At 42.8% G+C, this 27,655-nt stretch overlaps 1 protein-coding gene across 1 annotated transcript in view; it reads right to left on the bottom strand.

Moving 5' to 3' along the window:
- Positions 1 to 10,938, bottom strand: part of LOC138211269 (A disintegrin and metalloproteinase with thrombospondin motifs 2-like) — a 117,163-nt gene extending 106,225 nt beyond the window's left edge. Inside the window, exons 1-2 of the mRNA XM_069171024.1 lie at positions 10,540 to 10,938; positions 8,461 to 8,885 (exon numbers count right to left, since the gene is read on the bottom strand). Coding sequence (XP_069027125.1) covers positions 8,461 to 8,885; positions 10,540 to 10,627 — 513 coding nt within the window. The 5' untranslated portion in view covers positions 10,628 to 10,938. The remainder of the gene's footprint in view (positions 1 to 8,460; positions 8,886 to 10,539) is intronic.
- Between the last annotated feature and the right edge of the window lie 16,717 nt (positions 10,939 to 27,655).

The raw sequence follows: 27,655 nt of genomic DNA, 5'->3' as shown, positions 1-27,655 counted from the left end.
GTTCAGCACTCATGCATTGAAATCAATATCCGTGATCAGTCAGAGAAGTGTTGCTGCTTCTGGAAGCATGCATGTGACCATATGTTAGACGAAGAGACAATAAAAATCCTTCATGCTAATTAAGGAGACCCCCCCCCCCCTCTATATTCCACCCCCTCTGAGCACTGAGCAGGTGGTGATGTTATGATGTTGCTGTTGTTCTCGTTCAGGCTTGGGCGCATTAAGATTCCACCGCATTCCGCCTCCCTCCCCCTTTGAGTTACTCTCCTTTTCCTCCATCTACCCTCCCTCCTGTCTGTCTCTTCCTTTCTCTCTTACTCTCTCATGTTGTGTTTTGTTTGAGAGGATTATGTGGGAAAAACTTCCAGACGAGCGGAAGCTTTAAGAGTACAAAGCCACCTGTGTGGTGACTGGGAGGTAAAACATTGTGGCCACTGGAGACGGGGGCCGGGTCAGTCAGGGGTAGGCAGGCAGAAGGCTTGTTCAGACACTGGAACAAGGGGAGGATGTCTCGTCATGTTTCCAAGATCCTCCAGAGAGGCTGCTGGGACCCTGAGAACTGCTGATGTGGCCAGCATCGATCAGTTTTCTGCATGGCCCTGCGGCCTGTGGGACTGGCTGGCTAACTGACTGACTGACAGGCCTGCTGGTGGTGGCTGTCTAACAGGCAGGAAAGCATTTCCAAAAAGGCCTCGTCTAATTTCCATTTCAGTGCATTTTTTTTTTTTACTTTGACTATGCAGAATAACGTGATTCATTGTGTGTTACCTTGCTTATCTGGACCTCACAGCTATAATTACAGTTTATCCCTGTAATGCTCCTGATTCTTCAGAATATACAAGACATGAGAGGTTTAAGTTTTTTTTTGTCCTGACCTTGAAAGGCTTTTTGTCCAGTTGAGGTGGCATTTTATCTGCCCTCCACTGTGCATACGACAATAATGGGGAGGAAAATCACCAGACTAGATCACTGTTTGAAAAGGAAACTCTACCTTTTTAATGGAAAACATGGTGACAGTAAAGTACCTCTTAGTTGTGGCTGACCCGGCTGTTTAAAAATAATAACCTTGTTTGAAATACATACAGTTCTAAAATCCTAAATCTAATATCTCACGGACCCCGCGAATTCAGCTTTTCATTATGACATCACAGGTACCGTGCATCATTTCATCCCCACTGTCACACCATTCCAGTGTTTTAGTAGATTTCAGTATCTAAAAATAACCTGCTGTAATCATGACATCACAGAGGTGTTTCCCTAAAAATTGTTGGGGTTCCACTGCTCTATTTTCTCAAGTGAATCCTGTAATTTCAAACCACTCAAACAAAGCTTGCGCTCTGAGCCAGCATCCTGTGAATGACAGGGAGCCAGAGGAAAGAGCGGCAAGGGGGCTGGTTAAGTGCACTGAGTGAGCGGCAGTAATCACAGCTCTGGTAAAAGCACTCGTTTGCTCTGTGTAGCATTCCTCAGAATGGGCCCACTCTCTGTCTGATTCTATCTCCCTCTCTTTCTCTCTGTCTGATAATAGCTCTAGATTGAGTAATTGTGTGTTTGAGTGGAGCTACACTGCAGGGTGGAACCTGCAATCAGATACTGAGAACACGTTTCTCTCTCTCTCTCTCGCTGACTGTCTCTTCATTTATTCCATGCCTCAGCAGTCTGGCCTCTCCACACCCGGCTCTCCCTTCAGTCCTGCGGTTCCTGCAGGCCTCACCCCTCTGCTTTTTTTTTTCTTCTTTCAACACACATCCTACTCCACACAGCCAGCGAGGGCTGGGGTCAATAACAGCTGCGCGCCGTGCTGTAATTGATGTCATCATTTCAATTTGAGCTGATTACAGTTGAGAGCTGCTTATCGTGTGACCCGGGGTGGAATAACACACTGTAGGGCCCAGTGAGCCGCCACGCCTGACCAAGCTTAACTGCCGGTCTGGATGGATGGTTGGCTTGGCTCAGCCCAGGGCTGCCTTCTCTATTGACTTCTAATGCTGAGGTAATGACTGAGTGTATTTCAGGGGCATGGCTGGCGCAAGTGTCCGTGTCGCTGGCATTTAGTGTAGTTCTGGGGCTATTATTGTGATTGGCCTGCCCCTCTGTCAACACACTCTCACATAATTAAGCTCTCTGCTGGCACAGAACCGGGTGCACGAGAGTGTCTATGTACACAGTGTCTGTGCCTTATCAGCCTTTCTAATGCTAGACAAATCGCAACATCTTCACGTTGAATTAGTAATATGATAAGGATGATTTTTTTTTTTTTATAGTATATAGTACTTGCAAATAATGTGCCATCTCCCAGCACCCACCCACAGAAAATAAATAAATAAAACACCTGTCAATGCCTTGGCATTTCTCCTTGCTGTTGATGTCTGATTCTTTGCAATGAAAGCACCAAAATAACACTGCCGCCTTCCAGCATTCCTGCTGTGTACTAATAACACACATGAACAGACTGAAGCACACGGCCGTGCATATTTGTGGCACATCTGAATATACATAGGGCAACACCTGCACAGGAGCAGGGCTAATTATCTGCCAACACAAGATGATGGCCACACTACACTAACAGTAGGCATGCAGTATATTCTTGTTAGTCAGATCTAGAGCTAGCACCTTGGCTCAAAACTTTTTTTCTCCATCGACAGTGGGCAAATACCCTGAACCCTCTACACCACTTGTCTGATCAACGCTTTGGAGCAGAGCTGTTGCTAAAAACAGACAAAGACCATTCACGAAAGGAACACTGTCTCTTGCCGTCTCTTTCTTTTCCTGCTGGAGCTATGAATCTGTGGGTGTTGGGGAGCAAAAAGCTGTCTGCCACATTCTTTTTCTTTCCCTTTCTCTGTCATTTTTCTGACTCTTTTAATACCATCATTAGGAGAGCTCTCCTGCTAGCTGCTCCTGCTGCTGGCCAAGAAACACAAGACAGAGAGGGCGAGAGAAGCGAGGGGCGGAGACAATAAGAGAAATGTGTGCTCTGGATTTATCATGCAGTGGGGTAAAGATGGTTCAGAGCAACTTTTCTTTTTCGCTGCTATCCGTTTCAGCCATTTGCCTGAGCGTCTGATCATACTGGAGGTGTGCGGTGTGTTTACTGCAATGTACGTCACAGCTGTGGAAACATGTGTCTTGTTATCCAGGTGTGCGCCCACCTGGATTTAGGGGTAAAAGCCAAGATGACAGGTAGCTCACTTCCTCTGTTAAACTGAGACACGAAGACCGCTTCTCACCCTGCTGGATTTGTGGCCTGCATGCACACCTGTTAACTTACAGACCCACACAGGCCCTCAGTTCCCACGGTCACAACCTGCAGATTACCTCAGGGGCAGCGGCCCGTCAAGAAAGCCTCACGCTGGACATAGATATCCAGATGCGAGAATGTGTTTATTTGTGTGAGATTGTCGTATAAGATATATTTAAATATACATATATATATATGTATAAGATATAAGTATTTATCTGTCAACCTGTCACAAGTATGCCAATTACCTTCATCTTATTTATCAAACAAGATTGTTTATGGTTGTTTCGGGATTATTTGAACATTATCTGTTGTAGAGATATGTTTTGCTTTACGGTTGTGACATCATGCTATGACATGTATCTGTACCTGTTGATGGTTTGGTTTAAAAGTAAACAGATCCTGGTGGAAAGTATGCATATTTAAGACTTTTAGAAATGTCACCGTTACCTCCAGTTGATCCACAGTTTGTTTTGTTTTTTTCAAGATTCTTCTCATTCTTTCCCAGTTTCAGTTTTTTCAACTTCTCTTGCGTCACATCGGTGCATGCTGAGCATTTAAGTTTCGGATTAGCCCTATACGGTATAATACTTAGCACTCAACGGGATGTTTCTGTCTGTTTTTGTCTGCTTAAAAGATAAGACCACTTGATCTTGTAAAATCATGACTGAGAGAGGTAAACTTAACAGTGTGCATGGAGAATAAGCTCTGACTATATGCTCTTGTAGCCAGGACTCAAGAGAAGAAATGCTAACCTTTATCAAATCTAAATAAAAGCTTTGATAGACAAGTGGAACTGATTTAGTTGATGAAAATGAAAAAACTTCCAAAATGAAAACTAAAGCCTAACCGACTGAGACTTTACAGTGTCTCACTGTGTATACTATGATAGATCCCACTTAAATACTGCAGTATGTCACAGTTCCAAAATTATTGATCATGAAAAAAAAGCAATATCCAAATACCGTTAATTTTGAAACCCTTGATCTCCCGTCACTATGTCTCTGTCTCTCCTGAAAAGTAAATAAGCGGTGGTTCTGCTGACACTTGACATTCCACACAAGATACCAAAAAGACACGCACACGCACGACCTCACACCCACTTGTGCACAAAATCCAGCCAACACAGCCAACAGTCTCCAGATCTCTGAACAAATAATGAAGATAAGGCTGAAGGAAAGCCCACAAGTGTGGTCAGAGGCTCGCGCTCTCTCTCTCTCTCTCTCTCTCTCTCGCGCTCTCTCTCTCTCACACACACACACACACACACACACACACGCACGCAAGTATGGACACACATTCACATGAAGGGGAAGTTCAGGAAGTGGGATCGTAGTTCTCAGTGCAATACCTGGCCAAACTCCACTGCCAAGAAAAAAAGTCTGCAGGTTTCCGGCATTGTTAACATATGTGTGTCTGAGAAGAATACCGTAATAACACAAAACCACCTTCTCTAAATTTCAGTGGTGCCACACTTGTCATAGATCCTGACGATTTACACCAAAATGTTACGGAACAATTCCTCTGCACCGCCAACACCAACCACAAAATAAAAGCCTCTTAGAAATGGCTGCATGCAACAGATTTTCCTTCCATGTTGCTGCATATATTAATCACATAAGATCAGCCCTATAAATACACCGCTTTGAACTGTTGTAGGTTCTCTATCTAACACTGATTAAATATTGACTTCAGAAAATTCAAACACACAACATTTTCTGATTAATTATTTGCACCCTTTGTGTTTTTTATTCAAACAGGTAAACCAGAAAGCAGGGTTTTTTTTTCCACAGCCAGAGAGCATATTAGCAGGACCTTGAAACCAAAGAAGATAAATGGAATTCAACCAGCAATTATTTTATTATTTCTATTTTAAGAAGAAATATATTCACAAAGTGACAATTTCAAAGCTGCAAGACAACATTCAACCCAAATTCCTATGCACAAACAGATGTTCAGATGCAAACACATCGACATTCATGTATGACGTGGAAACCTCCTAAGTTTCTGAGTTTTCATTTCGTTTGATTCATGCAACCCCCCCCCCCCCGTCCCCGTCCCCCTCCTCCCCTCCCCTCTGTTCAGCACACACAAACACAGAAGCACAGCCTCAGCTGCAGTTTAATTTCATTTCGCCCTGCACTGAGGACTAAAAACACATGCACACACACACTGGCCAGCTCTCTCACTGTACAGAGTGCTGCCTCCTCTTAGCCATCCAGAGAACTAACCAACTGATCACAGCTTCACAGCGGCTTCATAGAAATCCAATTCCCTCCAAAGGTCATTTGTCCAGTCAAAGATTTCCCTTTTGTCCCTGTGCTCTCTATTCCTCTCCTATTTATTCTGGTCATTTGTTACTTGTTGAAATCTATCCCATTTACCCTCTTCATTTCCCCCCCTCTATTATCATCATTATTATTATTATTATTATTATTATTATTATGCTTTTTGGTTTGAATCCTATGCAGCCCCATCTTGGCTCTCTCCCTCCGTCCCCTCCTCACACTCCCTGGGTCACGGCCCGAAAAAGATTCTTGGTTGTGAATGGCAACGCAGGACAGAAAAAATACGAACCAGGTGTCTGGGTCAGTGAAAAAGGGGGCATAACAGGGCAGAGCTGAGCTGTGTGGCTCTGCTGGGTTTAAAAAGAAACGTATGGGCGGAGCTTAGCTGTATTTCTTGGCATGCCCGAAGAGGTTGTAAGAATTGATTGGTAATGACGTGAGCTGTTCAAGGGCAGAGGGAAACAAATTAAATGCAAGTGGACAGCAACAATGTTATTATTAAAAGGGGATTTTCTTTTTTTATGTTTTGACTATCTGGTGTGATTATTACAACACTAACACCAGTAACATTTTACATAACATTTTTGTTTTAACAAAATTGTGTGACTCAAGCTCATACATTTAAGATAAAGCAACACAGATAGATAAAACAAATTAAGCAATTCAACTTTCAGTGTTATAGATACATCTGTGTCAGCAAATTCAAAAAGGCACAATACCCAAAATCGTATTCTGAAAATAGAAATCCTCCCTCCCCCCTCCCTTTATGTCCTAAGCTTCTTCCACCAGAGGAGCATGGGCACATGCACATGGTTCAGACCCTCACGCAACACAACGGTTGCATGCCCATCCGCGCCTGGGCGAGCAGCTGCGCTCTCCTGTGCTGCTCAGCCCTTTGCCCTCCATCGCTCTCCCTGTGGCTTTTGTGTGGTTCTCCCGAGCTGCCTGTCACCCCCGGCTGCACCTGCAAATCTCTCCTGGACCGGTGGTTCCCCTTGAACAAAAACACCACCCTGGCCTGGGCCTTGCTCCCAACCCTGTGTCTCCCACCTCATCGACCTAAACGACGCACTCCCAGCTTTCTGCGAGGGCTGACTGACTTGATGTCTGGGTGCATATGAAGGCCAGTGCAGGGTTCCCATCAGGCAATACCGGGTCCTGGTCTGTCAATCAGAACCACAGCGCAGTGCAGCAGGTTTGCCCTGGTTGCCCCCTGTGCGCCTCAAAAGGAGGTTGAACTGGGGGTTCAATGTCTTTTAATTGCTGGAGTAGCAACTTTTTCTGCCATTGAATGAGGCTTAATATCTAAAGGGCCTTGCACGCGCATTTATTGATGTAATTGATAAACCAATTTCGACTTCAGTGCTCGACTTTAACGTCATTGCACTGAGCCAGTGACACTGGACGCTGATTGGTCTGCCCTTCAGAGCGGTGTAAACGTTAATTCAAACGGGGTTTCCAGATTATAATCTCAGGAAAGAAAACTGAAGCTGTGAGCAGTAAAATATCTTTCTTGGTAACTTGATTGTTCCCACCAGCATCTTGGTAAAAAATATTACTCCATAGTACTAGTAGTGGTCATAAACTCCAGAGAATACCTTTAAGAACTCATTTTTGCAGATAAAAACTGGTGATTTTGTTACTTATCTCTTACACTCAAGTTACAGTAGAAATTCTTATATGGACAGATAAACGATGACAGTGAACTAACAATATTTCAGCATACACAAAGCATGTAAGTATTATTTTATGTAACACAAACTTAAAAATCTTTAAATATATGCTTTAAAAATCTGGTATGGAAATGCACTCAAAAAAAAAGCAATTATTGGTACAGACTGATCTATTATCTGTAAGCAACTACACTTTGACACTAAACTTTCCTAGAAATTGCCAACAGGCCTTGAAATGACAAGCTGGAGCGAGCAGCAGCAGCAACAGCAGTGAGTTGCCACTGGCTGGTGTCAAGCTAAGTGGGCATGTCAGGCCTGTGCTGTCCTGGCTCCTTGCCTGCTCTCTCAGCTGCTTGCTCAGTCCCCAGCGTCCTCAACCCTAAACGGATCCAGTTCCTGCTGCTCAGCTTCAGCGGTGGGCTGATCTGGCTGACTAATGAACACTTTTCCTAATGAGGGGAACTCCTCCCCTCGATCTCATCATTCACATACCCTTTTGTGCATATTTCCCCATAGTTATTTGTCTATTTGTCTCTGCCCTGAGGCTTCTCTCTCACACTTGTCCCTTGCACATCTTCCTCCTGCACTGGTCTCCATTTTTCCGCATCCTCTCATCTCAGTTCTTATGCACACAGTCTTCACACTGTCTACATCTCACTTCTCTCCCTCACTGACAACCATTCACCAACTGTTTGCCATCTCCTTCCCTGTTTCCCTATTCATCACCAGCTCTATTAAAAGCATTTACAATTCAGGCTCTTTGAGCAACTGTTGTGCAACCAAAATATTTTAGGGTGGCAGTTTAAATTTGAATACTGTTGGAGTGTATTCTGCATCTATGTGTAGTACAAGCCGGCTAAATGCTGTTCTAAAAACATTTTGCTGAGATAGTGATAAATACTGAGGTGAAACATAAGTGTAATCCTTTAATAATCCCTCCCCTCTCCCTTTACAAAGTAAAAGGGGCAGAGGACAGAGGGATGAAAACATGACTCAGGTATTTTGCATCACAGGCCTTGTGTTTTAACCAGTTTAAAGGACAACAGGAGGAGCAGCAGTGTAAAACATAACATTGACCCTATGACAAACTCTGAGCTTTAGGGTCAACCAGAAAGAGGGAGCCAATATCTTTTGCTTTTTGAGTCTTTTTGTTCCCTCGTGTCCCCTCATGTAATTTTTACCACAGACACCTTCAGAGTGAGCTCATGTGAACACCACAGTATCCAGACAGACAAAGGGTAACAGGTTGTCCACTTACCAGGCCATCACAGTTGCTGATCGCCACAGTGGCTCCAGGCGTATCTGTGATGTCACCGACATACAAGCATTCATCATGCAATAGCTCAGAGTGCAGGGTGCTGTCGCTGTCATCACGCCACTCCATCTTGGCTCCGGGTGCCACCAGCCTGGCGTTGTGGTGCAGACGCAGGTGGAACTCCCGGCCGAAGACTGTGACGTTGTAGTAAAGCCTCTCCCGACGGGACACGGGCTCTTGGTTCTCCTCGGCTCCTCTTGGTCCTTCCCACTCAACATTGCCTGCTCCTACCTCCCTCCTCCGGCGCCTACGGGACTGCCCTCCTGCCATGCGGCCAGCCGAGACTGCGTGTGACAGGAAGCGGCCCTCTGCGTCCACACTGATTGGCCTAACCAGTCCATACTCCCCCAAGACATGCTGCAGGGAGTCTGGGAAAAGGACAGTTGGGGAAGGGGGTGAGGGAGATGAGGCAAGAGGAGGTGAGAGAGGGGGAAACAATGTTATTTGGTGAGTAATATGTGCAAATGTGGAAAACAGTGACAATGAGGAACAGCATTAAAGATAAGAAAAATAAACCACAGGGTGGAGGGGAGGAGACGTCATGGGAGAAGAATGGGGGATAAACAGTGGAGGAAACGGGGAGTCATGGGTGATTAGGGGGATGGAAAGAAAAAGAGTTGTCAGGAAAACTAAGGTAGGAAAATGTCAAGAATGACATGGAATTATTTATTCCTTATTCCAAGTTGCGTCAAAAGGAACACAATACTAATAGTTAAAAAAAAAAAAAAAAAAAAAAAAAAAAAAAGCAGAAACCTTTCTCTCTCACACACACACACACGCACGCACACACACACACACGCACACACGCACACAGCCCCACCCATGAACCCGGAGGCGACCCCGGTGCTCGGCATTGTGCATTTGGAAACGGCAGCCTCAGCAGTGCGCGCTGCGCTCCTGACACCTTCTGTGCCCTTCCACCGTCAACAGGAAAGCCAGCACAAGATCAAGGTGCTAATTGCAGCTTTCTCACGCTGTTTTTTTTTTTATCACTGTCAAGCTGCTCGATCCGAGAAAAACGGTTTCTATAACCTCGATACCGACTGAATATTTAAAAAACTAAATTATCCAATCACTCAAACTAGTATTTCCTCTCACAAAGCCTTGCTACTTAAGATAACAGCGCTGCATTGCATTTTGCAAACATGTATCCTATCATCATCATTAATTATCATGATTGTATCTGAACTCCACTATTACCACACTGTGGGTAAGAGATAAACATTTTAAATAAACACCCAAACACACACCATGTCTCTGATATATATATATATATATATTTCTCACGTTCACGTGACAGTGACAATACAGGTGCACCTTGGTGGCGACCTGAGAGATGCTCCCAGCGCCCACACACTAACACAGCCCACGAATACACACTCACAAACACACTGAGCCAAGGCCATTTCATAATGTCAATGCCATCACACAGTCCTCGGGTGTACCTGGCGTTATTATTATTTGTATCCACCTATCATATGTCATTTATAAAGTTTACTGATTGATCAAACCAAACGCACACACTGTCAATATTTCTTGAACCTCCATGTTGGAGGGATGATTTGATAATAGTGTGATCAATAGGCTGACATCCGACTCCAGCGTCCTGTGACAGATCGATAGATGCGACAGCGGCCGAATCAGATAATGTTAGGCTACTTCCCTGCAAAATCCGACAGTAAACCGGCGCATCTGATGCCCCTTTACACCCCAGATAAAATCATCTTCTGGATGGGAGAAAGCAAATCACAACACTGCTTGCACCGCTGAGGGACCTTCGGAAAGTCCCTGCAAGCACCACAGCAGGACACAGAAGTTGCAAATGCGTACTATTTGCAAAAAAAAAAACCTGCAAAAGCAAGCCAACAATTAAACACAAGCTGAAGAAACCGGACAGGGGCTTGCCGTTGCGAGGAGCTCCAGACTTCCAGCGAAGAGCCCCGTGCAAGCCCTGCTGATAAGAGATCATCTGATACGAAGCACAATATAAACACTGACCACGTTTAATTGTACTGTACTCACCAACGCTACTGGCGATGTAAAGGCCGCTGGTGTGCAGCAGAAAGGCCGGTAGAATAATTAGGACAGTAAATCCTGGCGAGAGACCCATGGCAGCTCCGAACTGCGCAGGTGAGAGAGTGGGACTCCGGGCTCCAGTGTGGTGAAGTTCCCCGCCTGGCGCGACCAGCCACGCCACGACAGCAACAGCACAGCAGCCCGCAACTAGACTGCCAAGTGCACCGGGAGAGACGGAGCTCTCCTCCTCTCTCTCTCTCTCCTCCTCCTCTCCGTCGAGGTCTCTCACTCTCGCTCTCGCTCTCTCACTCTCGCACTCAACTCTTCCCCTCTCTGTGTCTCTCTCTTTCTCTCAACTCCTTTCTCGCATTGTGCGCGCTCCCCCACTCTTTGCCTTGGTGCGCTGACAACTCCCGACGCGGCACACACACCGGGCACCGGGCTCCCACCCACTCCCCATGTGTCTCCGCTGTGTGTGAGATGAGATGCGAGGAGATTTTCAGGGAGCGCTGGCCGTGCCGCGGACTCACTGACTGACTGACTGACCGACTGACAGGCCCACTGACAGCTCGACAAGAAATTGCAGTGGAAATTAACAAGCAAGCTGCTTCATCACACGTTCACGCTAAAGCTCCCTCCCCATGAAGTAATTGCTGCAACTTGCATGCTCTTTCTGGGGGTCACAAGTGCTGCTCAACTCTCTGCTCCAGCGGTCCCTGCAAGCTGCAAGCCTTTCATAAACTTTGAATATTCCGTCAAGCGTCCTGGGTTTGGGTGAGCAGCAGCGCCCCGTGCGGCTCACTGACCGAAACGCACTGAGGTTTGCAGGGCCCGAGGGTCCAATTTACAGACAGAAAAAAATTGAAGTCTTTCCAGCCCTAACCTACATGGCCCTCATTTAGCACATCATTTACCCATCTTGACCACCAACTCTGATGAGCAGCATAAGGTAAACAACTGATAGGAGAAAAAAACAAATCTATTTTCAAAACATTTTTCATTTTCTTTTATGAAAAACACAAAGAACAGGAAGCGGGCTTGAAACAACTACCATATCTTTAAGGTTATATCAAAATCACCTGTTAAAATGAATCTGTTGAACCACAATTAAGTAAGCCTTTGTCTTGATTTTCAAAGCAACATGATGCAATACAAAGTTTCCAAAGAAGAAAAAGAGTGTGCACTTGTAGGTGTACTGCATGGTTACAAATAATGCAAAAGACATATGATGATAGTGGTCAGCAATGTTAAGCTTACTGACAAAGTTAGATCTGTTTTTGGAGGAAGTCAAGGGCATCCTAAACCCAGTAAGAGTTAAAAAAAAAAAAAAAAAAAAAAAAAAAAAAAAAAAGTATTATGAATTTGATGAGAAGAATGACGGATATTTGTTGGATATCTGCTTAAAAAAACACATCCGACACGTATTTGTTAACCGGCTGAAATTGAGGAGAATCACGTAACAAATTGTTCATACATGGTGCACAATCAAAGGAATTTATTTTTACTTTTTTTCAATAGCGACACATATGGAAGAAAGCTTATTTTAAAGATGCAGTGAGGTTTAAAATGACCATCAACATTGCTCTTGGAATAGTTACTTTTAACTCCAAATGCCACTGGTATAACTTTATTGTAGGGCTATATAGTGGCTAATCAATGTTTTCATTATCTTATATTGATTTTTTTAAATCAATAAATTAATAATTTCATTTGAAATAATGCTGAAAAATAATGGTGAAAAATGTCTATTTCACACTGATTGATTAATTGCCTCAGCACAATATTTAAAGCTTGGTAAGAGCTACATATTGTCTAATGTTGATCACGAGGACTCTCTTCCATCAGTTCACGTGTAGTCAGAGAAAACAGGCAGAGGCCAAGTGATGAAAACTTTCTGTTGGGATTAGTTAGTGTTTCTGCATAGTTTAGTCAGATTAGTGCAGCTTGGTTGCAACCCAGAGGCAGACTGCAGTAAATGTCACCTAAATATTAATGTGAAGCTACAGGCAATGCAAAACTGTGAGTTTGTGACCAAATAAAAGTTAATTGTCTTGGTGGCCTTGCCGTTAGGTGCTAGAAGTGACATGAAAATTGTTGTTTCCCTGATGTATCCCTAATTTTATTATTATTTTCTAGGATAAGGTTAATTCTAAAATATTGTGAATTTGTTGGAAAGAAATATGAAATACTGCTTATCTCTGCACACATTTGATGCATGAATATGAAAGTTACTGAGTTTATTAATTTGCATTAATTTGTAATAGAAATTTGCATATAATACACATGCACTTGTGGTTTTGAGTCATAAACTATTTTATATAGCCTAACTTCAATATTTGTCTCATTTTAAATGTTCCAAAACTGCATGTGTTATTCAAAATAAAACATTTACCCTCCACGAGGGTTGATGAAAAAGTTCCAAGACTGGACGGAGCAGGGGGGAAGCTACAACCTTTAAGAACTCCAAGTTTCGTCCCTTGATCAACATCAGTACCCGAGTTCCACACGTTTATGTGAGCAGTGGTCCGGGTGCGTCTCCTTGGTCATGGCTCGAGGGCACACATCAAATTTTGTGTCTAACTCAGCAAACGGCGACGGAGACCCTTGAAATGCTTCAGAAAGTCTATAGCAATTAAGCAATGAGCCTGGAGAGGTGATTTTAGTGACATACATTTTTTCAATGGGTAAACGGTCACTGTCCAACAACAAAAAAGGTGGATCAGGTCAGAAGCACAACCTGGTGGGTTTCCCTGTGAAGCAGATTCACGGTGGTTTGATGGCATTTGAGTTTTCCAACATGGAGTTTCTCGCCCGCAACAAGACAATCGTTGTTCTCCAAGACACGCTACATGCTGGATTTGGCTCTCTTCCACCTGTTTCTATTCCCCAAAAATTGGACACAAACGTTCATGTTTGCTTTCTGCTCAAGTTTCACACGGAGCATGGAGAAATTGCAAATGCTTACAAACACGTGTGTAACTCAGTTGCTGATGTTGGTGAAGCAACACAATTTGAAATACTTACTCATAAAGGTTATAGTGTCTCCCTGTTCAGTGCAAGTCGCGGTGTTGCACACCATTCACACGTATCCGGGGAAGTCCTGGAATTTTTTCATTGACTCTTATAATGTGGACACTTTCATCTTCATTACAGCCTGCAGAAACGCTGCACACACGCGGAAACCCTAAACAGAATGCAGATAGGGGAAAGAATGAGCAGTGGAAAACAAAAAAATCTGATCACAATTTTTTTTTTTTTTTTTTTTTTTTTAAAGGTATCACAGGCATCAGGTGTGAAAAACACCTACTTTTTAGACTATGATGAAGAGATGGGCAAAATTTACCACAGGAGAGTTAAAGGTCAAAAGAGGGAGAAAAAAAAAAAAAAGAGAAAGAGAAGAAGAATGTACACAGGTGGACATATCTGGGCCAGCATGGACACATGCGCATGTAAACACAGTCCAATAATACCTGGAGGTCTCTGCTATACAAACACAGACACTGACCCTCCACTGAGAGGGAGTGTGTGTGTGAGTAGGTGTGCGCGTGTGTGGTACAGTGAGAGGTCATCTTTCACCAAGCATCAAAATTACACCTGCACTCTCAGTGCGTAGATCTGGGAACACACACACACACACACACACACACACACACACACACACACACACACACACACACACACACGAACACCTCTGGAATAAGCCACACCCTTTTTGCCTTTAGTTTTGACTGTCACAACACACAAATGTCACAGTGTTCCCGAGTCTATGTACCCTCGACGACTATCCGTGACCAGAGGACCCCCCCCCCCCCCGCCCTCCACATATAAACACCATCCCTGATGCCCCTCTTCCCCCGCTTCATCCCCCCTCCCACCCTCCACCCACTATCTCCTCCCTCTTCTTCCTCCTGGTCGCTTTGCTGTTGCCATGGAGATACCAAGCCCTGCACCTTGAAAAGTGCACTTGGAAGGAGTAGGGGAGAGACAGACAATAATATCCCTCTTCCCAGACAAACAGACACACACACACACCAAGCCTTGTGTTTGTGGAGGTTATTATAGCTGGGTTTGGCAGGGCGAGGTTTTTTTTGTCTGTGTGTATATGTGTGTGTGTGTATAGGCACGTGTTTGTGTGTTTGTCTGGGAGGTGGGTGTTCAGATGTCCACTGATTGTGCATGTGCAAACAGATTGAGCGGAGAAATAGAGCTACATGGTCAGATGAGACAAGTGAAGAAAATCTGTTGTGTTCTCAACATGTTGCGCCCCTGCTGCAGTGTTGTATGCGTTTAACATAGATTCGAATTACAAGTTGTCATAATAGTTGACTGCCTCAAGTGTTTATCCTCCACTTCTGTGATTACAGTAATCACCGAATAGTGGCATTCAAGTAAATTCTTAGAAAACTTCATATGCAAGAATGCAACAACAACACAGAGCAAAAATAAAAACCCATGCAGCCAATTATGAACTATGAATTATGAATTATGAAAGGAATGTCATCTTGTTTCGAAGTGACGCGCTCAATAAAAGGAGTTTTCAAATCAAAAGATGAGCTGATTTTTGTTCAGATTTGTGTTTCATTGGTCTGACTAAGTGCTGTTAGTGTAGTCTGCCTGAGCATGATGCACCTTTTCTCACCAGCAACTTGATTATGCTGCATGTGTTGAGGGCTATACTGAGTGAGCATATGCCCAATAGTGTCCTGCAGGGCCGCCGTGGCCAGTCTCTCCAATGACTCCCGCTGTCCGAGCAAGGTCAGGCAGCAGGCCACCATGTGTCCGCATGTATTAGCATACCTTATGAGTGCAAGGACAGGTGTTCCCAGTGTCTCAGAGAGGTTACATGATGAGGCATCAAAGCCCTATGACAGCACATCAGGCCAGAGCCATAAACCCTGACACAGGCGGCTGCTGAAAGTCAATTCACATAACTCTACATGGAGTGCAACACACAGGGTGTGTGTTTATGTGTGGGCATGTCTGTGCAAAAATGCAGGTGTGCCCGCCATAGTGCAAAAAGTGTGGACATCATACAAGTCAACGTACAGGTGCACTGCAATTAAGAGATGTTTATACCCCCCCCCCCAAAAAAAAAAAAAAAAAAAAAAATTAAACAAAATAATCTAGGGAGACAATGAATGCACACATCAATAGAGAGGGGCATTAACTATTTGCTTTGCTCAGTCGAGTTGCACCTTGTCTGTAAGAATGAATAAACACAAATTAGGAGTAAAGGTTGAAGAAGAGACATGGAAACAACAGTAAACTGAAGAGTTGCAAGTGAGTAGAACTTACCATGAATGAGGTGGACACTCAATCTATGTGCATATCACACTATCTACTTGCTGTCTTTGTCCAACTTCAACTCAAGTGGCAACTACAGCCGCTTGAAACTGAAGCTAATGTGGAAATACCTTCCAGTGCAATAGCACTAAGGGCCACTAGGGGCCATCTCACAAGACCTCTGGTACAAATAGACTCTTATCAAAAAGCGTCAACTTCTGACAGGCTTGATTGACATGCCTAGTCTGGAGTGTCTGACAAGGCGTTTGGACGAGGCAGGCTGGGAGGGAACTAGAGTCGCATGCACATTGTGTTGATTCAGTTGTTATACTGTATAATGACTTTAATTCCGTTGTCATTTGAAAGTGGAGTCAGGAATACATTTTCCAAAGACAGCTTTGCTGTTAATTTGGTTGCTTTAATACATTTTCGTTTACCATGTTTAGTTCTTCGGTTAATTGTACGAACAGACACTGAAGGGACTCTAATCTGGGTTTTTTCAAAATGGTTTTCCATTTCAATGCACTTTTATGCAATTTTAACATTAAGTAAAATGTGTGCAATGCACCTTGCTCGTTAGCTCACATACTGATGATGCTGCATGAGTTAGCTTTGCGGTCTAATCAGGTTTCAGGTGTCACGCTATGCATTCTCCAGCATTCACTACGCTTCAATTTGCTTCAAATGCAGATGGGTGACATCCTCACTTACTACGTCCAACTTAATATACAGTCTGTGCTCCAACCAAAACCTTTCATGTCCATGATAAGATATGGCATCAGGTATGTTTAGACTAGGGATGGGTCATGATATTTAATATTTGAATAGTGTTTAAATATCAAATATAGGTATATATTTGAATATACGACTATCGTTCTTCCTTGTTTCCTGTTTTTTCTGGCACCTGGTTGTAATGCGTTCCTCCCGTAAGAAAGTGATGGTAATGCCCCAAAAAGCTGTCTGCGAACTTTTAACGAGATAAACATAACATAAACAGAAATATTTAACAAAATAAATAGAAGAATAACACATTGCTGCCAGGCTCCAAAGCATTGCCAGGTAAAACTGTGAGGTGCTGTGAGATTAGACGCCACGGTGCGAACAGTGGAAACATGAAAAAACGACTACAGATGACAGGAAGTTCGTTGTGGAGCTCCTTCAAAAAAATAAATGAAGATGAGACGCAGTGCAAACTCTGCCAGGTTAAGATAGTGCATCCACTGATCATTAATCAATGGCCAAGTGAAGTGAGTTTGATGTTGGGACGTGCAGTGACAATGGCCCTCATCTCAAAGATCCAAAGATGGAGCTAAAGACATAGTTCCCTTCAGCTTTGTCCAAGGCAATGGTTTTAGAAGTTGAGTGGCATTTTATGTCCTGCCACCAGCTGGCACACACTGTGAAAAGAATTTGATCCACTGCTGATGTCCAAATCACAACTATGGTTCTATTTCGGTAAATATGGAAAGAAATACAATATAATCAGACATGGATATACAGGAATGCATTCTGAGGGGCTTTTTTTTCCTTGCAATTTTGCTTTCACAGTGAGGTTAACTGATTTTGTCAATAACTTTCATAATACCACCTCCCTCCACCACAGGACCACCTTCGGGTGTGTGTTGTAGTCGGTTTCACACACACACACACACACACACACACACACACACACACACACACACACACACACACACACACACACACACACACAACCTATCGACTGTTTATGCACTATAAGTTATCTAAGCTATCAGTAGGTGCCTGTGGCCTATTTCCCTTTATGCCCTTAACTGATCTGATTGGCCTGGGTGTCCTCTCTGATAAGTGATCACTGTGGATCTGGAGCATGGAGGTGTTCTGTTTTCTTTATAGCCAGAATCTAACACAGCTCCGGCCAAACAGAACAATGATGTGTTTTCCTTGGTATCTATAGTATTATTACATAAAAAGGAATTGAAAGATTAGACACCACGGTGCAAAGGAAAAATACTCCACATGAACTTCCTAAAAATTGTAGACAGCCGTTGCAGGAGATAAGCCATCTTGTTTTCTTTTCTAAATTTTTCTCCTGATCAGCACTAAATTAATATTCCTTAATCTTCCACTCCAATAAGAGGATTATAAGGATTTTTTTTTTCTGGATGATTTTAATCTTTGCTTAGACCTGGCTTGTGCCAGTGACCAGGGCAATAGGCAATTCAAAACGGGCCTGGATGATCGAGGGCAGTGAGGACTGTAATTCCAACAGTGCCTCATCCCACAGAGAGGGAGCCATGCCAGCAGAGACAGATTCTGCTCCCTGACCTCTGTGGCACAGCGGCCCCTGAATTTAACCTGACCACAGGAAGCTCAAGGTCCTGCCTAGGAATGAGGACTATTGTTATACTGTAATTATCGACGGGAGCCTGTGTGTGTGGGAGAGAGAGAGAGAGAGAGAGAGAGAGAGAGAGAGAGAGAGAGAGAGAGAGAGAGAGAGAGAGAGAGAGAGAGAGAGAGTTTAGACAGACAGAGAGCGAGACTATGTCTGTTTGAGGAAGTAATGCAAAGACCAACTTGGGTTCTTTTTTGTGCTGCTGTGACAGGATCAGGTCAGAGTACACAAAGGTGACACGTTGGCAGACAGAAAGTGTCTCCCCCTGTACTGCAACTCTAAGACAGCTGCCACACTGACAGCTGGGAAATGTTGGTGTATTTCACCCAACAATTGACTTCATGAACATTTTCTCCAGATCCGGGTGCAGATGAAGAAATTTCCCATTTGAATGGTAAAATCTAAACTGTGGGAGTTTTAATGGAACTTTCTTCATATAAATTCACGTGTTCAAGCAAAGGTTTTTAACAGTACAGTGAATGTCACAATGTAATTTCTCCGCTGCCATTTCAGAACTGACCACTCCACCTGCCCCGCTCTCCTCCCAGTTTGATTACCTGATCATCCCCATCCCTCCACTCATCTGATCTTCTCCCCTGTATAGATACCAAACATGTCTTTGTGCGTATGTCTTAGCTCTCCAAACGTGTTTTCCAGCCTGATTACCGGTTCTGAAAAAAAAAAAATTGGCTTGTTTGTTGGACCAGTCTTGGTTTTGTTTGCCTGCCCGATTCAGAATCTTCCTGTCTCAGTGTCCTGCTTTTGAATCCTTGTTTTTGCAGAGCTGTGACATCAATTCCTTTGAAGGTAGGCTACAGAGTACCTTGTATAATTTGTACTGTCTAGCAAATGGCAACACTAAATCAAAAACAACTTGACAGAGTTAACCCTGGTAAAATTGTTTATTAAGTAAAGCCCACAGTGAAGGAAGCTTTGAATATGGCATTGTTGCTGTCTTTGCGCCACCATTATGTTGACACCAGTTGCATTTTGTTATTTCAGAATTTAAGAACATATAAAGCACCTGTGGGAAACATTTCTATTAAGTGGATAAAGGAACTTTTAGTCACAATGCTGCTCACGAGGTTTGATAATCTCAGAGGCATGCATAACTTTCAAGAGAATGAGAGGTATGATAGCCTGGCCATGCGCGTGCACACACACCCACTCATACAGGTAGGTACATTATCAGCTCTACAGAGTGCGAGGGGACAAGGAGACCTCGGAATTGAATAGAAACCTTTCTTCTCTCCTGCAAAGTGTGGGCTCAGGGTCGAGCCTGGCGCAGTCACATGTGAACCATCCAATTCTGACAAGATTGGTGTTCTAACGACACGAGGCTAGAGAGCTTTCACTGAAGCAGTATTAATAGATTATAGTGTGAATGTTATCCCTGGTGTAGTGGAATCTATTAATTCTTTGCTTATTAATCGAATGCAGAGCTGATAGCAACATATAGGATGTCAGCAAGTGTTAATCACTGTATAGCAGCCAGAGTGTGTCAAGATATCAACGAATGAGGCACAGTGGAAGTTATATGTTTGCAATGACTTGGGCATTGAAGGTGTGATGAATGGTTTGTTTAGAGGGCTTAAATGTAGGATTCAGATGCACAGGGCAGTCACTAACCAATGTTTCCCTGCTAAATCATTGTCACTGAAAATGATTTTAAATAAACGATCTTCAAGGTGAAGCGGGCGGTCCTGGTCTGGCGTGGTTACACGAGGTCTGCGGTTATGTGGCCAGTTGGATGTACTGCTAAGTTCTCTGATATCTTTTTGGAGACAGCTAATAGTAGTGAAATGAACATTCAATTCATGGGTGGACATTCCTGTAGTCAGCATATCGATTGCATGCTCTCTCAAAAACTTGTATCATCTGTGGCGTTGAGTTGTGTGATTAAAACTCCACATTTCAGAGTGGCCTTTTGTTGTGTCCAAAGTCCAGTCCAAAGTACACCTGGGCAATGATGATTCTGTTTAATCAGCGTTCTGATGGGCCACATCTGTCAGGTGGATGGATAATGTTGGCAAAGGTGAAGTGTTCACCAACACTATGACATTTTTTGATATTTTACTTTAACCCCTCACAAGTGGGAGTGAAAAACAAAAAGGTTGCATTTATATTTTTGTGTATAATCTGGGCATAAAACTGTGTCTGAATCCTGAATTTTTCTGAACTCTCACACAAATGCAAATACTACATTCTCATGCACGAGAGCCTGAGTTGTGTGTAAAACCAGAAGGACTGGTGTCTCCCTGAGGTCTTTGACCCAGTTGCAGTTTCAGCAGGGCTGGGGGGTCTGAGGTCAAAGGGTAAAGGATTGAGAGTGTCAGGGTGAGCACAGGAGGTGGCTTGCTGACAAATTAGGGCATCAGTAAGGACAGAGAATGATGAATGGTGGACCAGACAGAGGAGAGGTGGCCAAGGCATCTAATGAGGGAGAAACAGAGGTAGAGAGATGAGAAACAACATAGTAGGATAGGAGGAGAATGAAAATGATACCGAGTTGAGGCTTCCCGTTTAAAGCCAGCAATCATTCAGGAATTATCAGCACAAACCACACTACATCCACACTAAGCTAACTAAATCTCAAAACTGATCTTCACTCTATTTTGGCCTGCTGTTGAAATTCAGCTTGCATTTATTTTTACCCATAAATTGAACAGGTTGAAGGCTATTACATGCAGTAAAAGTTCGAGCTACCCCTGACTAAAGATCGTCGGAGTCGACTAATAGCTTCTTAGTTTGAGCCAATAGTTGACTAGTCGTCGCACATTTGATATCAATTATTGTTGGAGGCATAATAAAATTGTTGCTCTTCAAGAGCTGACAAAGAATGTAAAAATGAACATTGTGCTGCATTACAGAGATGTATAAATCTAACAATGAGCTCTTAAAATAAAACTTTTATAGCCACATGCACAAAGCAAGCTGCCTGCTGACAGCAAAACCTGTTATGACTCTGTGTCGAAACAACCAGACTGAATATTTTGGTAATTTATTTCAACACAGCATATTGTGCCACCAAATAGTGTCTGTGTCAAGGCAACTAACAGATTATTGTTAGCCAGGAAACAATAGGACCTGCACCCTTCAGTGTGTGTCTGTTTGAGGGAGAGCAGTTTAGAAAGCCTGTAACACAAACCCTGTTGCATGCAATGGGTTTTCTGTCCAGATCAACGGCTCCCAACCCTGGAAGAGTCTTTACTCTGGCCTGGCTCATGGCTGTGACTAGCCTTTATTGTCCAGACTAAGTCTACAGTGATGAGGAGAAGGAGAAACACCATTGTAATGTTGCATGAACCAGACCTTTACTTCTTGTTCTTGGGCAGCGAACATGTTGCAACAATTTGAAAGCAGTTATACCAAGAGCTGGAGCATATCTAGACACTTTATGGCTGGTTACAGAAACTTAATCACTGTTGTCGACTGAGTGGCTGCTGCTACGTGCTGCTTATAGTAACTCAACAAGGGCCCACTGGACATACGTCACTCAGTGAGATACAGGTATGTAAAGAGGAACTCCAAAAATTGGAGTTCAGCTGTATTTAAACACACTAGAGGTGATTGCAGGCCGGTAAACAAACGTTTCTGCAAGCAGGTTAGGTGCATATTAAGGTTGGTTTTTTTCCTTCCTGCAACTAAAATACCAAATAAAAACTTGATTAACAAAGGCTTTTCCCATCGACTAACACTTAGTTGACTATTTGGGGGCAGACCTATCATCTATGTTCATTGCTTTAATGAACTGTGAATCAATGTTTATGCTTGTTCAATTGACAGCACACACATGGACATATTTAAAGGAGAATTCTCCTGAACAGCGAGGTCATCGATATTCAAACACAGTGGAAGTGATCGCAGTGTTTCTTACAACCTGAGACTAAGCCGAGTAATATCTTCTTTTTTACATGTAAACAGGGCTGTAGCTGTTTCAGGGCATACATGCAGTCATGCAACTAACTAAGGGCAAACACATTTATGTCATATCTGGCTCAAGAAATTGTTTGCTGCAAGATCACATCACAACTTTAAAATGGTGACGTGTCTCTCAAACCATAAGTCAGCCCGTGTTTGTAGTTATGTGCTCTGAACTTTATGAGTCACGTCTTGAAGTCATAAAAGGGGAATGACCACCCTCTCCCACTCAAAGATATTTATGATCTGTCAGAAGGCTAATAACTTCCACAATGATCAGACAACCACCACATAGAATACATCAGCATCTGCTCTGACCTCTATAATTATTCACTGAAAAACACATGCCCTCACTAAAACAGACACGCACTCACTTCGGAAACAATAACTGATTTGACTTACTGCTCGTTTCTGCTATTTTAAGAATGCAAACAAAAACAAAAATGTCAAAACTGAAAAAAGGAAACCTTAGAAGAGGAAACAAAAAGTTATATCAAGTCCAGCCACAAATCAAAAAAACTGGATGACAGCGAGCCATCAGGGTGTGAACAACTCAATGTTTCAATCCATATTTGTCTCTGCATTATAAATACTTATCCCTGGATTAACATAGCTAAATGTAAAATGTGTCATACTATTATTGCTATGATAATAAAACATAATCACTGTCCTAATCCTAATTAAGCTTGTGACATGTTTTGATACCATTTCAAAATAGTGGGACACTCTCATTGCACTGAGCCACATTTTGAATAGCAGAAAAGAGCATTTCACAAGGACGCAAAACATTGTGATACTTGTGTTTACCACAGAAATCCTGATCAAATTTAAAACTGACAATAAGGGGATGAACTGGGCAAGATAAAGGAAATATTGGCATTAAGTCTAAAAGGAGTTTATTAGGTGTTAAATAATGTTTTTTTTTTTACCATTCTATTTATTCTTTTGCAAGTATGGTATTACGACAATACAAAAACAGAAAAATGAACAATTATAAAATATGTTTAATGTCCATGGCATGTTTTGGATATTTCTGTTTGAGGGTGAAACAGTTCAAGAAAGTAACGAAGGAGAGACACATTCTTTTGGAAGTCAGTGTCGTAATAATTAGAGACCAAAACAGTCTAAAAAAGGAGAGTTCATTTTAAATTAATTGTTGCCAGGTGGTCAGAAAGAGCTTGGCTGCATCCGACTGTTGGTCAGAGCTGGTAAATTCACTATAAATATAACCTGGATTAAGGTTCAGTGAGCCACTTGGTGAGCAAGTGCGATGACGTTGAAGTAGTTCTAACAATTTTGGCGCACAACATGCGTCGTGGCAGTCAATGCTGATTGGTTAAAAGCTGCTCCAACAGTTTCAACATTTAACCCGAAGTCTACACCCAGTGAATTGCAACAACTGGAAACAAACCTCAATGGAGCGTGGTCAGACCCACACATTCACACAGTGCATTTGCGTCTTGAAGTAGCCGGCTAGGTCAAAAATACATGAAACTAGATCCAAAAATGTGTAAAGTAGGTAGCCTAAGTAGGTTTGTTAACATGTTTGGTGTTTATAAGGGGACAATGCGAGACACGTATACGCAGCTGAAAATGTAGGCAAACATCACAATGTTATCTAGAGAAATGTACATGTCATGGGAAGTTGTTTGGAAAGTTCTTCTGTTAGTTTTTTTTTTTAAAGTGGAATCATCCGAGATCTAATATGAGTGAGAGCCTCTTTAGACCCCAATCTAAACTTTCTGCACACACACTAAGATATCTATTAAGTAATTGCACTTAAGAGATTTTGAGCAACAGCAAAGAAGGCACACAGGCTGATATAATGACGATCCGAATCACTTCCAGAACCATTTCCACTTCATGTGAATCACTGCTAATAGCGGCGCCACAGTTTCTATCCCTTTTGGAGCACGACGTGTTTTCTCTGTGTGTGCGTACTCATGTGCAAGTGTGTGTATATCCTCCGTAGCACAGAAACGTTTTATGCACCCCAACACAATTTAATTTAGTTTAATCTCAGCCCTTCCACTGGGAATGCAACATATAATTAAACTTTATGGAACTGCCCTGCAGCTCATGCGGAGAAGCAGATTGTCTCACACACACACACACACACACACACACACACACACACACACACACACACACACACACACACACACACAGACTCACAAAGACAGAGGATGCAAAATAATTTGTGTCGATGCATAATCAAATCATTATATAACTTATGATTTAAAATTCAACACCTAAAATAAATATTGATAAATCCTGAGAACATGCAGTGCATCACAGAAAGAGCAGCATGAATAACCATATAAACCTATAATGCATCTTTTCTATTACATCAAAGTGGGTGGATTTCATTGATTTGATTCTGCGCTTCATTATTTCTCAACATATACGGGAAACCACCGTGGATGCAATAACACCAGTTATTAGGAAGAATACACAGAAATTGGTTCTGAATAGATTTTATTCAACTCCTCTCCTGTCTGTTCATTGCTCCTGAGTGTTACGTGGGATTTTTATTAGGTTACTGAGGACATAACATGGTCATCTGTCTATCTGGACGGGGCTTAGCGCGGTAGGTTCTTATTGGACTTTCCATGGAAAAGGAGTGGTCAGGACAGTAATGCCTCTGTGATACTGGGCTCAGGCTCTGAAGGCATCGCTTGAGAGATGAAGGGGGATATCAACTGAGCCTGGATATGTGGATCAGATGTTGTGTAACCTGTAGATGCACATGTTGCACCACGCGCACATGGGAGAAAAGGCGGGTCCATGTGTGTGCATGCATCACATGCAGACACGTACTGGGTACCTGGTGTGTTTTCTGCAGCTTTAGGGAAAGGCCAGGGGCGGCTTGTTGATGCAGCTCTCTGAATCTACCTCCTATGTGGACCAAAGGCCTGATCCTCTGAGACCTCCTGCATCTCCCACTCGTCTTCTCCCCTGACCTAGTTTACCTGATTGATTTCTACCCAGCTGGCCACTTGTATAACACGAACAGTCCTTTGGTGTGTGCGGTCAAAGCCATGCAACGGATACAAACTAATCTCGGTTAAGGTTTAACTTCACTCATTAAGTTGGGGCTTTCCCTCGAAATCCTACATAAGTGTAAAGCAAACATTAGGAAAACCAACTTTCTCTTACGTTTCCTTTCTCCTTTTCCCTTCTCTCTTCCTCTCCCCCGTTTCTAACCCTACCTCCAGTACAAATGAAGTTTGACAGATGACCATGCAGTACAACAACATCTTGTGCAGAGCTGTTCTTCTGTGAGGATGTAGCGAATTCAACAAGTTGTTTTTTCTTACAGGCAAGTCCATTTCCCAAGCAACATGACTCTTTTCTTCTCTCCAAGTAACCTTAGTACAGTCCATCTGGGTCCCACACACACACACACACACACACACACACCATAACAGAGTGTACTGCCAGTACTGCTACACCCCCTTCATGTCCCTTTGGCCTTGCAGAGTCTGTTTCTCACACGACCACACTATTTATAAATTCAATTTTTCTTGCTTTCTCTGTGTCTCTCTCTCCCTCTCTGCTTAGCTCCACCCATGACTGTCACACAATTCCCAAATAATGATACATTCTTAATACGATATTCACTCAGTGCTAATGCTCCAGGCAGAAATTAGAAGTCACACATGCAGATTTAGCTGCACTGCACTGACTCAGTGTGAGAAGCATCATGACTGGCTTCGTTTCATAACTGTTAAGGTTTAGGAAACGAGTGGACCGACCTGCGACCTCAGCAAGAGAGGATGAGAGGTCCGAGCACCACCGCTCTATCAGAGCTGAAAACGTTAATGTCATTACTGATAGTGCAAAGAAGGAAAAGGCCTTTTCAAAAAATCTTTTCAATTTGACATCATTTAGTGTTTTCTCATCACCGAGTACCTTTTGATTATGTCAGCTCGTTGTCAAAATCAGGAGGTCGAGTAGCAAGAGAATACAGACTCAGTCAATCTGATGACGTGTCCTTGATCAGCACAGGGAGAGCCTCCCTAACCAGTGGGAGAGGTGACATGTAGCGGAGAGTATTTACTATGATTACGGAGAGTAGCAAAGGCAGATAAATCAACAAGACATTCCAGTTTCTCTATTTGTGTCTCATTTTTTAAGTTGTGGCCATCATTTCTATCAGTAACGATCACATTGTACTCAAAGACATTGTTGAGATCTGAGAAAGTCAAATTGGGCAATAAACAAAGACAGTCAAGAGAAGATCAGACTCGTTGTGCAACATTTAAAGTGTTATGTGCAGTAAAACCTGGATTAAGAGTCACTTTTAATCTCTTACTGTGCATAACTGCAAACTGTAAAGTTACATTTTTAAGTCTGTCTGTTGAAACTATAATGCAAACTGTCCACTCTAAACATCTGTTGTAGTTTACGGTTTGTTTTCCTTCTCAGGAAGTTTGCTAACCTGTGGATTTGTTTAAAGTCCGTTTGATCGTCTGACGGCTCATGTTTCTTGCCCAGTTTTTGTCACAATGTCACTTATAGATGTCAGCCATTAGTTTTATAAGAAGTAGCACAGTTAAATTATTACTGATTGACAATGATGGCCAAAAGAATAAAACCAAGGTTGTAGCAAACTGGAATTTCCCTTTACACATACAAGGATCAACTTCAGAGAAAGTGAGAAAAAATTATGCTTACCATGTTTATTGAGCATTCTTAAAAGATATGTCTGTGCTGTAAGTAAAGTCTGTTGACACACTGACTGAAGTGTTTAAATAGAAACAGATGGTTTATTGCAGCAAATACTTATAAAGAACAGTGCAAAAGCTTTACTTGTGTTAGATGTGGAGATGCTTATTCATTTAGCAGAGCTGTCAGGGAGAATTCACACAAGGAAGGGGTTGGAGCAACACAACAGCCAAGAAGCTTAAAAAACTGAGCATGAGTACCTTTGAGATGTGGAGAAGTTTTAAAGGCAAAGGGTGGTCTCATCAAATATAGATTTAATTTAGGTTTATTCTCTTTACTGCACTTTGTATGACATTAATAAATACAATCTGTGCATGACATATTTTGAATGCATCTTCACTTTTCAGTGCCTAAACATTTGTACAGTACTGAACATTTGCTTCAGGAGGGGAAAAAAAAAAAAGCTCTGCATCTGCTCCACAAATAAAATGCAGCAAGGTGGAGATATACTTCTTAAGGGAGTTAGAAAATATGCATTACAAAAGTGCCTCACTGATGTTTTTGATGATACACGATGCTGATCAGTTTAGGATTGACTGAACTTTTTTCACATGAACAAACCCAATTCAAAATCAGTTAATACATTTGCTTCAACCCGTTATGAATGAAGCTCGCCCTTTGACTGACTCCTGTTTGTACTCTGCGCAACTGGACGTCCATTGAAAAAGATGGAGTAACAGTGATGCTGTGGTCTTGGGCGTGTGTGCTCCAGATTAGTGTTTTCTGGGCACATAAACAGGCTTTTGAGTCACTGGATCAGGAGGAAGAATTCACAGCTAAACAAACGTAGGCCACCAGCCAGGCCAACCCACTCTA

Source organism: Embiotoca jacksoni, unplaced genomic scaffold, assembly GCF_022577435.1.
Source record: "Embiotoca jacksoni isolate LCO1_2020_lvr unplaced genomic scaffold, fEmbJac1.0.p SCAF_5, whole genome shotgun sequence".
Lineage (NCBI taxonomy): Eukaryota > Metazoa > Chordata > Actinopteri > Embiotocidae > Embiotoca > Embiotoca jacksoni.
This window is presented reverse-complemented; position numbering and strand designations above follow the sequence as displayed.